The following is a 16,437-nucleotide window of genomic DNA, read 5'->3' on the forward strand; positions in this document are numbered from 1 at the left end:
ATTGTAGAAGGCTAGTGAAATTCACACCCTTACCAAACTTTCAATAAACTAAATCAATTTCTCTCTCCTTTCCCTCTGCATCACCCAACCCTGTCATTTTTCTTTTATCATCATATGTGACTTTGTCCTGCTTTTTCTTTTCATGACCAGATCTCCAGATCAGTCTAGATCTCCAGATCAAAGCATTTCAGATTCTGTTGTTCTGCTCTGGAACCAACTTGGCTACATATTTTAAGAATGATAAGCAGTACGTGTTCTCATATTCTGGGAGGAGAAGAAGAAGAAGAAATCTATCTTGATTTATAATTGAATATCGATTTGTTTTCCTTCACTTCTAGTCACCTTCCCAGTGGAGTAATTTCTTGCTAATAACATGTCTAAACAATGTCAAACAGATTGTTAAGAACATAAGAAGTGCTACATTGCATCACATCCAAGACTATTCTAATCCATCTTTTCTCCACATAGTGGCCAATTGGTAGTTGTTCGGCTATTGCTTTTCTTATTCCTCTAAATTGAAGGAAAAAATGTTCAAGATTGGTAACTTCTTTTTTATGGCAAAAGAGAAATCTCCTTTTGTCTGCATTGTGATTCTTATTGTCAATTCCTGCATAAAAACCTTTCAGATGTGAGGGCACTTCCAATTTTGTGCTTGAATGAGCTAGACATATGTGAAATTCAAAAGGAACTCAAAAATCATTCTGAACTCAGTTGATTCAGATTTCTATTGTAAGCTAGACAGGTAAGGATCTGACAATAAACTAGGACTCTAAAAGAAATTACTTAATATATTCTTTATTAAATCAAGCAGTAGTAGTTTCTATTAGCCTCTAATATATTTACAATGCACAGGGAACTATTTTCACCTTATCATTTTTAATTACACTGAGCCAGATGCTGTCTATCTTCTCTGTATATGATGGCATACAGAAAAAGTAGAAGCTAAGAGAATTCCTTAACACTAAAACCAATTTGCCCCTTCCAGTCCTCAGGGCTTCATCTGTGACAGGACTCACCAGGGTCCAGCCCTGCCATCTGCTTTATATGCCTGAGTTGAGCCCTGGAAAATGCAAAGAATGAATAAATGAAATATCCTTCAGCAAGTGTAAAGTTCATTTTTCTTGAGTTAAGGATTAACTAATGGAGAATTTCCAGAGTCCAGAAATTAGATGGGAGAACTTCCAGACAAACCTGTATCACTGGCATCTCTTTTTCTACAAAATGTCCCTGCTTAAGGAAAGGGATGACTGTTATGTGTGGACTACCTCATAATCCATAGCATCAATGAGGAGGAATCATGGGAGATTGAGGACAGATAGGACTAAGTTTTTGAACAGAATATACTTAATATTGGGATTCACTACCATAATATGAAATAATAGCTGACAATCTGGACAGCCTCTTATTTACATCTCCAGCCAGGTGAGGGGTATGACTTGGTTATTTGGTTCAGCTGCTGTGAAACATTGTACCATCTATATACTAATTTTAATAATAAACTAACTTTAAACTATATGCTAAATTTTAACCTATTGCAGAGGTAGAGAAGAATGATCCTTGAGACCAAATTTGATTCCATCTATTCTATGCAATTTTAGTGACCTACTACCAGTCAATACTGAAGCTTAGGTTTTGAAGAAATCTCTGCCTAGCTTAGCACTGTTGAACAAAAGAATTGGCTATGTATGCTTAGTAGCTAAGTCAAAAGTCTGAAAGCTCCTGACTTTGAAAAATGGCCGCAGAAGCATGTTAAGGGACATGGGCTGCAGCTGGGCTGTACTTCAATCCAAAAGCGATGTGATAGGACCAGGATACAGCCCAAATTAGAATCAAATTCAGGAGCAGTACGGGCCTGTACAGACTGGCACTTTGTGGCAGCCTGCAGGCAAACTAGGGCTCAGGTCGTTCACACGCTCAAAGCCCTACTTGCACAGCCCGGGCCCCAGATGGCACACACCATGATGACATGCCTCATGTGCAGTGCCCAAATGACACTGCACATGAGAGACATCATAACGCCACATTGGAGCACTTACAGCACCCCTTCTATGGCACAAATAGGAGCTCCTTTTTACACCAGGTTGGGGGTGGGGCGTGCAGTTGCCACATTCTCAACCCAACACTTCCAGGGGTGGCAGAGGCCCGATGCGGTGTTGGTGCCGTGCTAGGGTTACGGGCCCCTAACCCTAGCACATTCAGAGTGTGTGATAATGGCAGCACCCTGTGCACACAGGCACCACCATTATGACATCACGGGCATGCTGCATCCAATCAGTGTGGTGCAGGCGTGACGTGTTCGTGCCACCCCAGGCCACTTATGGGAGCCAAACTGCAGTGCGAGAAGGAGCTCCGAAACGGAGATCCTTCTGGCGTGCACCTCGTTCCCACAGCCACCAAACGGCTGTGGGAACAGCTCAAGGGAGAAAGGGGCCGAGCGGCTCCTTTCTCCTCTGTCTGGGGCTGTTGGAGCATCCTGAAGCTTGAAGGCCCAAGGGCACCCCTTTTCCAGGCCATGGGGAAGTGGCATTTTGCCTGGAAAACCACTGGGTTGGAGTCACAGGGGCTGCCGGTGAGGCTGACCTGCCTCCAACCCAGCAAGATAAGGGGCGGCTGTGGACTGCCCCTTTTCTGCGATCTGTATTGTGCCATAGAGTCGCCCCTTACAGGGCTGTCTGTAGCCCCTAAGTCGCTTTGCAATAAGCTCCGTTGTCTCAGCTTTGTTCCCAATCTGAATTTTAAAATGAAGTTTTCAATATAGAGAAAGGTGTAGAGAGGTGAGCTTTCAGTTTTGTAAGCATTTGGGTGAAAGGGCTCTCTCTCTCTCTCTCTCTCTCTCTGAGATTTAATGTAGAACAGTGGAGTTGAATACCTGATGGAATGTTTAATCTGTATCTACACTTATATTCAAGCTGTATATGTTTGTTGTTGTTATTATTTGCTTTCATGTCGATCTTGACCCATGGCGACCCTGTGGATGAGACATCTCCAAGACCTTCTATCCACTGTTCTGCCCAGCTCCTGCAAACTTATACTCATGATCTATTTAACAGACTGCATCCATCTGGCATGTGGCTTTTCTCTGTTTCTACTTTCCTCCACCTTTCCTAGCATTATTGTTATTTTCCCCAATGATTCATGCCTTCTCATGATGTGTCCAAAGTACACCAGCCGAAGTTTTGTCATCTTGGCTTCCAGGGAGATTTCTGGCTTGATTTGCTGTAGGATCCATTTGTTTGTCTTGTTGGCTGTCCACTCTTCTCCAGCACCACATCTCAAATGAATTCATTTTCTTCCTATCTTCTTTCTTAACTGCCCAGCTTTCACATCCATACATGGTTATAGGGAATACAATGGCCTGTATGATTCTAACTTTTGTGCTGAGTTGTATATCTTTGCATTTTAGGATCTTTTCTAGTTCTTTCATAGCTACCCTTCCCATTCTTAATCTTCTTCTGATTTCCTGACTGCAATTCCCTTTCCTATCAATGTTTGATCCCAGATATGAGAACTCTTTTACTATTTCTGTTTCATTATCAAGTTTGAAAATGTTTAAGTTCTCCATAGGTTATTATTTTGGTCTCTTTATGTTCAGCAGTAAGCCTGCCTTTGCACTTTCTTCTTTGATCTTCCTTAGTAGTTATTTGAGGTCTCTGAGGATTTATACTAGTATTATGGTGTTGTCAGCATTTCTCAGATTATTGATATTCCTTCCTCCTATTTTTTCTCCTCCTTCTTCTGTGTCCAAGCCTGCTTTTCTTACAATATGTTCTGCATATAAGTTGAATAGGTAGGGTGATAAAACGTAGCCTTGTCTGACCCCTTTGCCAATTGGGAACCATTCTGTTTTTCTTTGTTCTGTACTGACAGTGGCCTCTTTTTCTGAGTACAGATTCCTCATTAAGCCTATCAGGTGTGTTGGCACTCCCATGTCTTAAAGGGCATTCCACAGCCTTTCATTACCTATACAGTCAAAGGCTTTGTTATAGTCTATAAAGCACATGCTGGTTTTCTTCTGGAATAACTTGGTGTGTTCCATTAGCCATTGTACATTTGCAATGTGGTCCCTAGTGCCTCTTCTTTTCCTGAATCCTGCTTGGACCTGCTTGGTTGGAGCCTATGTTGCAGGATTTTGAACATAATTTTGCTTGCATGGGAGATTAGTGCTATGATCCTACAGTTGCTGTAGGCTTTTTTGTCTCGTTTTTTGTGGATGGGAATGTATACTGATTGTTTCCAATCTGTTGGTCATGGTCTTGTTTTCTATATCTGTTGACATATGTTGGTTCAAGTCAAATATTAGAAAACATCCTAAGTGTGTACTCACTTCATTCTAGAAATAAAATGGGCCCCTGGAGTTTTGTACTATTTAGCATGGTTTTCTTTTTATTATATAAACAACTAATTCTAAGATTAATGTGGGTGAGGGGTGTATTAAATTAGTGACACTATTTCCCTGTCCCCTGTATTTGGCACCCAATGCCTGTATTATTGAACAGAGTGAATATTAGATAGATAGATAGATAGATAGATAGATAGATAGATAGATAGATAGATAGATAGATAGATATGAAGCTTTACCTTATTTTCTTACTTTTTAAAATCATACAAAATCACTGCAACTGTTTTTATTGAAGAAAAATTAATTGCATATGAGCAGAATGTGGCACACAATTTTGTCATTCCATGGGGCTTTTAACAATATCAGAAAGTTTAAGCAATGAGAGAGATAAACTAAGAAGGCTATTCTAAAATATGTCACAATGAAATTAAGGTAATGAAACACTTTTAAAAAGAGAAAGAAAGGAACCATAATTATTTTAGAGATAAATTGGACCTGAAAATAAGAGGAAGAAAAAAAAGAAGAGGAAAACTATGTCATTAGTTTAATTATAAAAATTCATTACATGAAGTCATGTAAGACAGAAAATAATGGGACTCTAATAGGCTGACTGATAAAACACTCATTGCATCACTTTGGTCTCCATCTTACTGCAAAAGAATGGGAAGTGAAGACTGAAGAAAGGAGCTCTTCACAGTCATTGAAAAGATTATATATTTTGCGTCAGAGAAAGAGAGAATGAGACAAAGAGAGAGAGAGTGAGAGATGCCTATTTCTCATTTTATGTTCCAACTGATATTGTTGTTTAGTGATGTCAGGAATTTAATAGATATAAATACTGAAATTAATGGTGAGAAGCACCACTTATTAAATGGCCTGTAATGAATTGTCAGTAGGCCTATTAAATAGTTTTCTTCAGAGGGGGATATAAGGTCATTTCAATTCACAGAGGCTAGAAACAGTACAGATTTGCTGGATAGAAGTGTATAGGTCATTACTTCTTTGCATTCTACCAATGAAACACTTGCTGATCCTGTCATATTTTACCCCTTCTTTGAAGAGAAAATGTTTGTTTGGAGATTTAAAGCATCTTTTAGGATGAGCAAAAGATGGTACCCCACTGTGGGTTCTCTTTTAGCATCAAGAATTGGACCATGTTGGTGACCAAAATTTCCATAATTGTTACAGCCATAAATAAGATAAAATAAAGGTTTTCTGATTAGCATAATTAATTATGTGGATGTTATGCACTCACATTGCTTGAATTATCATCTATATTTGAAAGCTTATCTTAAACATAACATACAAGAATGTTGCATTGTTCATTTATGTCTATTTCAAAATATAAGTATTGATAGAAGTGCTTTGTTAGCATCAATTCAATGCTGTTTGTTAAGTCAAAAGCAATTTTCATTGCAAAGATAACTGAAAATAAAAACTAGTTTTCAAGAAAGAGAACATCAATATTTTGCAAAGTGTTTTGGTAGAAGGATGGTACTACTCTTTTCTTGTAGATGTTTTAAATTGGTACAGTACTTACAGTACCAGCGCAAGAATTTTAGCAGATTTCTTTGTCAGTGCTCTCAGTCAATAACATTACACACAGATACACATACACACACATTGTTATTTATTACTCTTGTTAACTGCTTTCAGGTAGACTTTGACTTAGAATGACCATATGAATGGAAGACCACCAAGTCACCGTGTACCCTACAGTCCTGCACATGCCTTACACACTCAGGGCTTTATCCATCTAGAATAAGGTCTTCTGCTTTTCCTGCTGCCTTCTTTATACTTTATACATCTTTATACTTCAGGATCTTGTCTCGTTCCTTCATTGTCCCCATAGTCCCATAGCCTAGTCCCTTCCAAGTCCTAGGGGCAGTACAAATTGGAAATGGCCCCAGGATGGAGGCCGCAGCAGACAAACGCCATGGCCTCCAGGAGCCCTAAAAAGAATCTGTTCCCAGCAGGTTCTTTTTACAGTGTGGGCAGGCGCCATTGTTGTATAGCAATAATGTCTGTGCAGTGCTGTTTGGTCGCTGTGCCGTGCAGACGTCATTGTTGTGTGCCCCATATGGACAAGCGTGCAGAATTATTGCACCTGTGCACCAATAGCAAAGCTCAGCATGTGTGGATGCCCAGCCTTATATCATCCTAATTTCAGTCCCAGACCAGCGCAAAATGTCGGTCTGTACCAGGCCCTAGTCGTCTTCTGATTTCTTGGCTGCAGTCTCCACTCTGAATAATGACTGAGCCAAGGTATGGAAAACATGAAGTATTTCAATATCTTTACTGTCTGTTTTAAAGTTATGTGAATCATCTGTAGTCATAATTGCTATTTTCTTATTGTTCACTTATAAACCTGCCTTTGCACTTTCTACCTTGACTTTTTTCAATAGTCTTTGCTATTTTCTGCTAGTAGTATGATATCATCTGCCTATTTTAGACTGTTGATGTTCCTTTGTCCAATTTTCACGCCTCTTTCCTCTGAATCTAATCTTGCTTTACATATTATACTTTAACACTGTTAATTACTAAAATGAATTAACAGCATCATTATTACTGCTATGTTATTGTTATATCCATGTAGTTTATTTCTAAAGTATTAGAAATAAAGTAAATAAAGTATTGCTTTATTCACAGCATAATTCCCACATAATATGAAATATCCCAGGATCATGATTCTGCTAAACATGGAAGAGAGCTGTTTAGAATATTCTAGAACAGAAACAAAGTTTGTTTATTAATTTATACTCCACTTTTTCTTGGCATGTTATGCAAAGCAGCTTGATCAATATTGTAAAATCATTTTTAAAAGATTTCCTGTACTTAAATTTTTTTTTCAAAAAAAGTACTAAGGAAAGTATATATTAATACATTATACTTTTAGTAGTACTGTAAATTTTTGTGTATGCATATTTAATATTATTCCAGTAGGTGGCACTCATTACATAATCTAATGAATAAAAAAAACAAGAAGGAAAAATACCACATGAAAGTACAGTAGTTACATCTTACTTTATTCGCTAACTCTGCTCTTCATACATGACTTCTTATATATCACAAACATAAATTAGAATGTTCAGTACTGAAATCATGCATTTGTTTTTAAGGGAAAATAAGTATTAAGTATGTCACTGCATTTTAAGCTTATCTCTTCATCTAATTATGCGACTGTACTAGTGTAAGATTCAATCTAAGCAATTGGGTATTTAATTCAAGGGTGGTATCCATCATATATTTTCTTGTGAAAGTCATTGTGCAAGGTGTTACCATTAAAACAAGAGGTTGCACAGCTTCTTGTATGACTGTTATACCCGCTTTTGGAAAAGGTAAAATCCGGTGTGTGTATGGAGATTTTCACTCTGCTATTGTTAAATTGCATTCAGGGCTTATGGTAAAGCTACGTGTTATTATAATAATATTGTTTCTCCTGTGAGTCAAATGTAGTTTGAGTATAGAGAACTGGGAGGAGAGGCTTCAGCACTTCCTTTTTTCCCCTTTCACTTACTAGTCTTCTGTAAATTTTTCTGTAATATTTCTGTAAATAACTAAAAAAGTTGAAACAAAGCAAACAAAAAATACCACTCTATCCAGTAAAATGAATTATATATGTAGTGTGTACCTTGGTCCTCGTACTTATTAGCTTTTTCTCAGTGGACTTTGACTTTCTCATTCAATAAATGGAACTCCTTCAACTTTACGGGTTTTTCTTTGAATTCAGCAGAAGAGGAAACTGCATTTCCAGTGGGACACATGTATAGGAATGCATCTTTCACTGAAGAAAGTAAGAACACTGGCTCCTTAGGAGATTTATGTAATAAGATGTGTAGTTTATCAAGAAACATTGTTTCATATATTATTGAACAGATAATACCTTCTCCTTAAAAATATTTGAAATGTTTTTCTACATACTTTGTTTGTTTGATCACTTTCAAGTTTCACAAAACTCCCCCCCCCCTCTCTTTATCCAGCAATTTGCAAAAGAGCTACGGCAATGGCATATAAATGTGGATGTGGCAAATGATTTGGCACTTAAGCTGCTCCGGGATTATTCAACTGATGACACCAGAAAAGTAGAACTGATGACCAATAACATTAATGATGCTTGGGCGACTATTAATAAGAGGTAGGATACCATGTCTCATTTTATTACTCTTGATAAAATGGTAGGACTACTTTTATTTGTACCAATTTAAGAATATTCAGGAAATAATAAACGTAAAAGCTAAAAATGAATCATGTGGAAAACAGTTCCCCAACTGTTATCATTTTTCTAAATGGAAGTGGAAGAAAACTGCACCAGCAGAGTTCCAGTGTCTTTTCCAGTTCTACAAATAGCAGTATATCTTCTCTTGTGGTGTCTTAAGTACACTTTTACTTATCCAACGTGTTGTTCAAAAGCTATAGTTGTGCAGCTATGATGGATTCCTTCTTTATGCATAGTCTGGACCTTGCAAACACAATGCCCTATGTGCTAAGTGTATGACAGTTTGGATATTAGCTAACATGTTTTCCAGTATTGTGATGTGGAAATGTTTCTGGTTTAGAATGTGTTCTTAACCACAATCCATTGTCCTAATTAGTTTTATCTACTTAATACTTTTCTTTGAGCATTTTGAGTTCCTACCCATGAACCAAATTTCTTATATTGCCATGCATCCTTTCATGGGTCTTTTCAGCTGTGACCTTTTCATGCAATGCTCTCTTCAGCTTAGCCCAACACTATCAAATTTTAACACTAGATTTATATATTTCTCAACACCCCAACATTTAATGGAATAACATTAGCTTATCTTTAAATTCTCCTTAGGCCAATTGATTACTTCTGTGATTTGTTTTATACAATGTGAGTTTTCAGATGATATATATAAAGTACATTTTGGTTCTTCTAGTGTCCTGGTCTGTAGCCAGCACACACAAACATACACCAATAAGGATGGCTCAACAAGGTAATTAGCTATGCAGCTGGAAATAGTCCACAAACCTTGCAGGGAGTGAGAGAAAGAGCAAACCGAAACCCAAAGCCAGGATAACAGGGATCACACTAGTCAGTCCAGTCCAGGGTCAGGTCAGGTCAGCCAGAGGGTAGCAATAGTCCAGTCCATTCCGGAATCAAGATACAGGGAGCCAGTGCAGGCAGCAGTCACACCAAATAATCATGCAATAAACTCTGGCACTGAGTTAGCATCTCACAGGTGGTTAAGTAGGAGATTCCCTCCTCGGTGCCAGCTGAGGCTTGTTTGCCAATTGTCTCTCAGCAATCCTCCTGTACCTACGTCTGCCAGCACTTTCAGTCCTGCGCTGCCTAAAGGAGGGAACCTCCAAGCCTGGTTCCTCCCCAGAGTCACCACTAGGCTGCTGTACCACCAGAGGAATCACACCAGCACTAGGACCTGGCTGAGCCTCCTCCTCTGGGGCTGGGAGATCAGGGCTGGCTTCTGACAGAGCAGGATTAACACCTGGTGTAGCCTCAATTACCTCTTGCACTGGAGCAGGATTAACACCTGGTGTAGCCTCAGTTACCTCTTGCACTGGAGGAACCCCATCCTCCTCCTCCTCCGAGACCTGCTCTTGGCTGGCCATGACAACTAGCATAATTAAACCTGTGAAGGTGGGGGAGATGGCAGCAGCAAAATTAAAAGCAGTGGCAGGGGAAAGGTCTGTGCTGGTGATGGTAGGAAGAGATAATTGCCAGCTCTGAGCTGTCATTTTCGCCAATACATCACTTCTGAGGCTCCAGAAGTCCCAATACATGGCTCCAGATTCCTTGAAGCTCTGGATGGGGTGGGCTGGGCAACTTCCAGTCCTATGACACAAGTTATTGTTTACAAATGCAAATGCATTACCAAATGTACACCCTACCATGCATTGGAGAAAATGGCACCTTATATCTGGCAACCAACATGTCATTGCTATTGCCATCACCTCCTTCCTAAGCACCAAGAAAGTGCAAATCTGCTCATAATGGACTGTACTAACTGTACAAAGGATGTTGTAGCATAAGCTTTCATAGATTTGGACATGCATCTGACAAAGCAGACCAAGTCTAGGAAAGCTCAAGCTACAACATGTCTCACAAAATTAGTCCTCAAGGTACTACAAGATACCTTTGCATAGGTCTGAAAATGACAGTCTTATGAAAATATGATTCACATAAGGCTAGAAACTCTATCATGTGTCCATTAAAAAAAAACCAATCATTATTATTTGGTTTTTTTAAATGAGGTTTTTTAATAGTCCTTCTTTGGTCAATTTGGATTCTGGTCAGTTTTTATAGATACTTTAGAGCTTTCTTCTGAAGTGTGAATCACCCATTATAAAATCTATAAAGAAATACATAGAATAAAATTAGTTTTATTAAAGCTGTAGAACTCCAATTCATTGTTTCATATTGTACATTCAAAGTCATGCATAAAAATTAAGTTGAGTTCACTTAAATTGGTTTAGTATCTAGCACTGAATTTTACAACTTCTAATCAAATCCAAAATTAATGTGGTTTTAAATTGTTTTTAATTGCAGTTTATGAATAAGGTCAGAAGAGCCCGTGCTGTAACATATAAAATCCAAAAATGCTGTTATAGGGGAAATAATTTAAAGCCACTTTCTTGTCTGCACTTCTGAAATTATGGGTAAATTGCTTACAAACACTGCATATGTTTCTGGATAAAATTGTTACATGCTTTAAACAAAGTGAGCAAAGAATTTCAGGTGAGAATTTTTGAAAGAAATTGGGGATTCCAGCCTCCCTTCATTGCTTTATTTCCAGTTATTTTGTAGGTAAAGATAAAAGTAACAGTTTCCGCTTTGTCATGTTTGTCAAGACAGTCAGGGGCGGTGCACATATCTGTTACTAAGCCAAGGGAGCTAGCATTGTCAAAGATGACTCCATGTTCATGTGGCCAGCATGACTTCATCGAACGCTGTTACCTTTGCACCAAAGTAGTCCTAATTTATCCCAGAATCTGGGACTAGTGACAGGAACTCACTCCGTCATGCAGCGCTTGGGTGTCGAACTGCCGACCTGATAGCTAAACCCATGTATAAAACCTCTTCCCCTCTAAAGGCTTTTAATTTCTTTAATTCCTGCTATACTGAAGGAACATTATATTTCTGGCTGGCTGCTAGGCATTCATAGCCTAACATGACAATATGGTATGTATATTATTGACACAAAATTATGAATTGCTTTTGACAGATTTCCCTGTCCCTGAGGTTTAGGGCCCAGGTTCCCAGGTTCCCTGATTCCCTCATTCCTCCCGTGGCCCCATCTTAGTGATGGTTGAGGATCAACAGAGGGATATCAGGGTTTTTAGTTTTAACTGCTGGTTTTATGCTTTGTATTGTGTTTTTAATATGTTATACTGTTTAATACTGTCTTAAGGGGGGGAGGGATAAAGTGTTTTTAATTGTCATATTTTATATTTTACTGTTGTTAACCGCCCGGATTGGTTTGCCAGAGGGCGGTATACAAATAAATATTATTATTATAGTTGTTGTTGTTGTTGTTGTTGTTCTTTAATACCTTCCAGACCACAGTCTTTAGTTTACTCACTAGGATCATAATTACTTATCATTAGCAGAATGTTCCTCAGTCAGTGTGATTTTAATATCCATGATTATTGTCAGGTTTGTACCGCTAACTAGCTGCTTGCCAGCTGCGCTTTACTGTTGACTTTGCGCTGTCTGTACACTGAAAATGGTAGCAGGAACTAAGATGTTTAGTTCTTAAGAGTGCATGTTACGTAAAGTGACATATTTTCTCTGTCTGCTTCTGATTGACGTCAGCAGATTTCATAAGAGCTTACAGGATTTGGACATAGAAAAGATAAAATAGGTTTGCATCAATATACTCAAACATGGTTTGCAATTTGCCTTCTGTTTCCCTGTGTGGTAATGGGATTGAAGCTATACTCCTTCAAATCCCCTTGCCCTCATGTTTTGACCCTTAAGAGGCACATATTTCATGACACCAGTATCCTGGAATATAAATTTCTCAATGGTAATCTATTCCTTGTGGTGCTGTCATGCTTCATCAGCTGTAGCAATCTGATATGAATATTTATTTATCACACCTTGAATTGTATCTACAGAAGAAAATCTGTCCTGGTTGGAGAATTACTTTTGTATCAGGGCAGATTGTCCTTTTTGCTGTTGTTAGAGGATTCAGTTTTACAGTACTTCACTTGCTTATTTTCCTGTTGAATATAACTGTTTGTTGAGTGGATTTCAAGAAGTCCCACTGAGATCATAAATGGAGCCCAATAGATAAAGGAGCAGTTTTTGAATAGTCGATAGCAGCACAGAATTCCAACAAACCAATGGTGAATGTGCTAATTTAAGTGATAAAAACCTTGACTGCTTTTTCACAATTTTTGTAATGTGTGTCCTAGTGTGAATTAAATTTTCTTGTCATAATGTGTGTGGCTGCCTGTATATGGCACAAAAATCAGATGCCTGATACTGTGCTTGTTGAAGAGCTGTTGTTTTGCTAAGAGATACTGTGGACTGTTATTACTTTCAAAACAAATCTGTTAAAAGAAAAATGGTTTTGAAAAAATCTGTATGGTTCTTCCAGAAATAATGGAGGACATACAAAGACACACCGATCATATGATCATCTGAATTCAATTGAAACATAGTTGGGACCATAGGTTGAAAGCAATGCAGATCTCTTAACATTGCTGAACATTCTGAAAGGAAAGATAAAATCTAAATCTGCTCTCACTTCTCTGTCCATCTTTCCCTCCCCCTCACCACCATTTTATATCTTAAAAATCTTTTCTGCCCCTCAGAACATATACAGGCATATTTGAGTGATATTATATATAGAGATTTAATTATTTCATTTTTAACCTACCTTTCCTCCAAAGAACTCATACACCCATTACCCTTTCAACAGGGCTTAACAAATCTAAGAAAAAGCGGTCGCCCGCTAGCCAGGCACTAGAGGCGGCAAAAATTACAAGCCCCAGTATGCACTGGGGCTTGCCCCGGCTCCCTATTGGTGCGCGGGGCGGAAGGGGCGGTCCTTCTCCCCCGTGACGCTCTGGGAGCTGGGCTCAGTGGTGCGGAGCTTCCAGTCCTCCAGGGCAGCCCATTAGTTGGGCTGTCCTGGAGGAGGAGTTCTGCAGCACACATTGGGTGGGCGGGGCTTAGGCCTATATAAGGCCATGCTGCAGGCCCTGTCCCCCAGTCGGCGCTTGGCTTCGCATGGTGCGGAGCCAAGCTAGGAAGGGAAGAAGACAGGAGCAGCTTCCCTTGCCCACCCACCACTGTTTTGTGAGTTTTTTGTCACAACTTGGGGCAGTAGCATAGGCCAGGATCTGCACGGTGTGGTACCAGGGCTATGGAGCTCTGGTTGGGAGTCAATAGGTACCAGGGGGCGAATAGGGCAGGCGTATGGCCATTGCGGGGGCCATAACGCGGGAGCACCTCCCGGTGACTAGGGGCTTAGTGAATATGTGAACGCATGGCATGTTTTGTGGTCAAGTTGTGTTCCTTAGCCCCTAGGTCATCCCAAGCGCCTGGTGGGTGCCAGATTTTTGGATAATCAGACAAACGTGGGGTTGTATGATTTTGCAGATCCTGACCTCATGCTTGGTGCCAACCCTTACCAATTGCTTGCTAATAAAGTTGTGGCCTTTCTTCCAAACCTGTTGTTATGTGTGGTTATTTGCAGCCGTATCTGAGGCAACCAGCCCAAGTCATCCAGTTAATTTTGTTCCTTTGAGCAACAGCATTACACTGGTTTTGCCAGATCTGATAAAACATAAGAAGAAGAAAAAAGAAGGCTTTGTAGAACCCATTTGTACCTATATTTTATTTAAAAGTGAGCGCTAAGTGTTTAATGGGAAGGCAAGCCTCCATGAATTATCCCTTGAAGATGTTTGAAAAGTAAATTGTTCACAAATGTAAATCCTTACTGCATCCATTTTTGTAGCCTCTCCCAATTCTTTGTCCATTCCCTAAGTGCTTGGAAGATTTGGGGTGCAAGTACCTTTTGTGTATATTTAGGTAAAGGTACTAGAATCATAGAATCATAGAGTTGGAAGAGATCGCACGGGCCATCCAGTCCAACCCCCTGCCTGTTAGTTGTCCTATTACTGTCCTGTTAGTTTCTGAGAAAACATGTGATTATACATTCATCCCTCCACAATTACAGCTTTGACTTTTGTGGATTTCATTATTCATGGATTTTATTAATATGTTCTCTCTAGGAATCTATATGTCTTCCAGCACAACTCTATGGTCAACTTTAACCAAAAGTCACACGGAAGGACCTAGAGATTCCTAGAGATAACACTCCGCTAGGCATTTTTAGCTCCTCCAGTGCAATTCTATGGTCAATGTTTGGCAGGTGTTGACCACAGAGTTGCACTGGAGGACCTAGAGATTCCTAGAGAGGTGTTCTCTCAGGTACAAACATAGTGTTTTTGTTATTTCTGCTTTTTCGACATTCACAGGGGTCCTGTGCTCCTAATCCCAGCAAATGTGGAGAGACAAGTGTACATGTTAATATTGTCAAATCAAATGTTGTAGGGGAAACTTATTGTATTGGTATTATTGGTATTGTACAAATACTTAATAGTATTGTACAAGAGCAGCTTGCAATTATTCCACTCTCTTGTTAGAAATTTAAATCAATACAGTTCAGATAAGACAAAATATTAATGCATGGGAAATGGGATGGAAAATACATTTTCAGCAGTATTACTTTGAAGCTTTCCTTACACTGCCCTAGCACCCTCGGTTGTTGTACTGAAGTAAATGCTACACTTCCAAAGTGACGTACCATATTTTACGGCGTATAAGATGACTTTTTAATGCTAAAAATGGAGTTAAAAGTTGGGGCCGTCTTATACGCTGGGTCAAGCCTAACCACAGAGGCCGCTAGAGAGCCTCGCGGCCCGGTGCCTTCGCCACCATCTTTCTCTTACCTTCCAGGCGTCCCTGGTCCCTGGAAGCCAACACGCCCAGCCTGCTGCCAGCTTCCAGGCCTCTGGAGGCCCATGGAAGCCAGGGCTGCCGGCTTCCAGGCCTCTGGAGCCCCATGGAAGCCGGTGCGAGCACGCCCAGCCTGCTGCTGAAGAGAGGGTCATCTTGTACAGTGAGTATAATCCAAACCCTGTATTTTCATTCCAAAAGGTGGGGGTCGTTTTATACACCCGGTCGTCTTGTACGCCAGAAAATATGGTACCTGTTTGTGTTCCAGGAATAGAAGGATCAGCCATGTGTTCACTTTCTGGGAGTCGTCTACAGACATGCTGTTTTGGGCACCTTATTTTCTTTTTGTATGAAGTTCTCTTTCATAGTTTCCCCTATTACAGTTCTCCCTTGTGTCATTAAAGTGTACATGTCATGAGAAGGGGAAGTTATAACTGCATAGTCTTCCTGTCAGTATTTAGCTATTCATTATAATGTTACACCATATTCTGGGCTCAGTTGTGTTGATGTGGACACAGCAGTCACTGATGCCATTCTGTGATGTGAAATCAAATTGCAGGTGAAATTACAAGGGAGGGGAATGATTATGTTAATTCAAAGGATTCCTATTCCAAAACTCATAATAAGCAGACAGGGCTGCTTTTATTTCTTCCTGGGATGTTGCCAGGAATCCGGTGCTTTAGTTTTTGCTTTTTCAAATCCAGGCCATTCATGAATACATATCTATTGCACTTGTTCCAGTGGCTAAGCTGGTGTTATGTAACAAAATGATGACCGTCATTACAGCTATTAGAATGCCTGTAGGCCACACACTGAGAAAAATGTCTCAGCCCAATCTTCAGCTGTTTCAATACTAAACCAGTGTCTGCTGCTCTCAGTAATAGACTGGATCAGAGTGGACAAACTGATGTTTAATCTAGATAAAACAGAGGTATCCCTGGTCAGTCAAATGGAAGATAAAGGAATTTAGCTTAGGCTGGTTGCGTACTCCCCGTGCAATTTCAGATTTGCAGTTTGGAAATACTTCTTATTTAGACAGCCCATTGTGTGTTAACACCTGGACTCAGATCTGAGCTTTGCTGCCTAGATTTTAGCACTGGCTACTCTTGGAGATGTCAGATTTGGCTATGATGACACATGTTCT

At 39.7% G+C, this 16,437-nt stretch overlaps 1 protein-coding gene across 14 annotated transcripts in view; it reads left to right on the plus strand.

The window, feature by feature from the left end:
- DMD (dystrophin) overlaps positions 1 to 16,437 on the plus strand; it is a 1,477,396-nt gene that overhangs the window by 1,119,898 nt on the left and 341,061 nt on the right. For all 14 annotated transcript variants that reach the window (XM_042458881.1, XM_042458877.1, XM_042458883.1 and 11 more), the window contains one exon: positions 8,320 to 8,474. In XM_042458881.1, coding sequence (XP_042314815.1) covers positions 8,320 to 8,474 — 155 coding nt within the window. The remainder of the gene's footprint in view (positions 1 to 8,319; positions 8,475 to 16,437) is intronic.

The sequence above is a fragment of the Sceloporus undulatus genome, chromosome 3 (assembly GCF_019175285.1).
Source record: "Sceloporus undulatus isolate JIND9_A2432 ecotype Alabama chromosome 3, SceUnd_v1.1, whole genome shotgun sequence".
NCBI classification, from domain to species: domain Eukaryota; kingdom Metazoa; phylum Chordata; class Lepidosauria; order Squamata; family Phrynosomatidae; genus Sceloporus; species Sceloporus undulatus.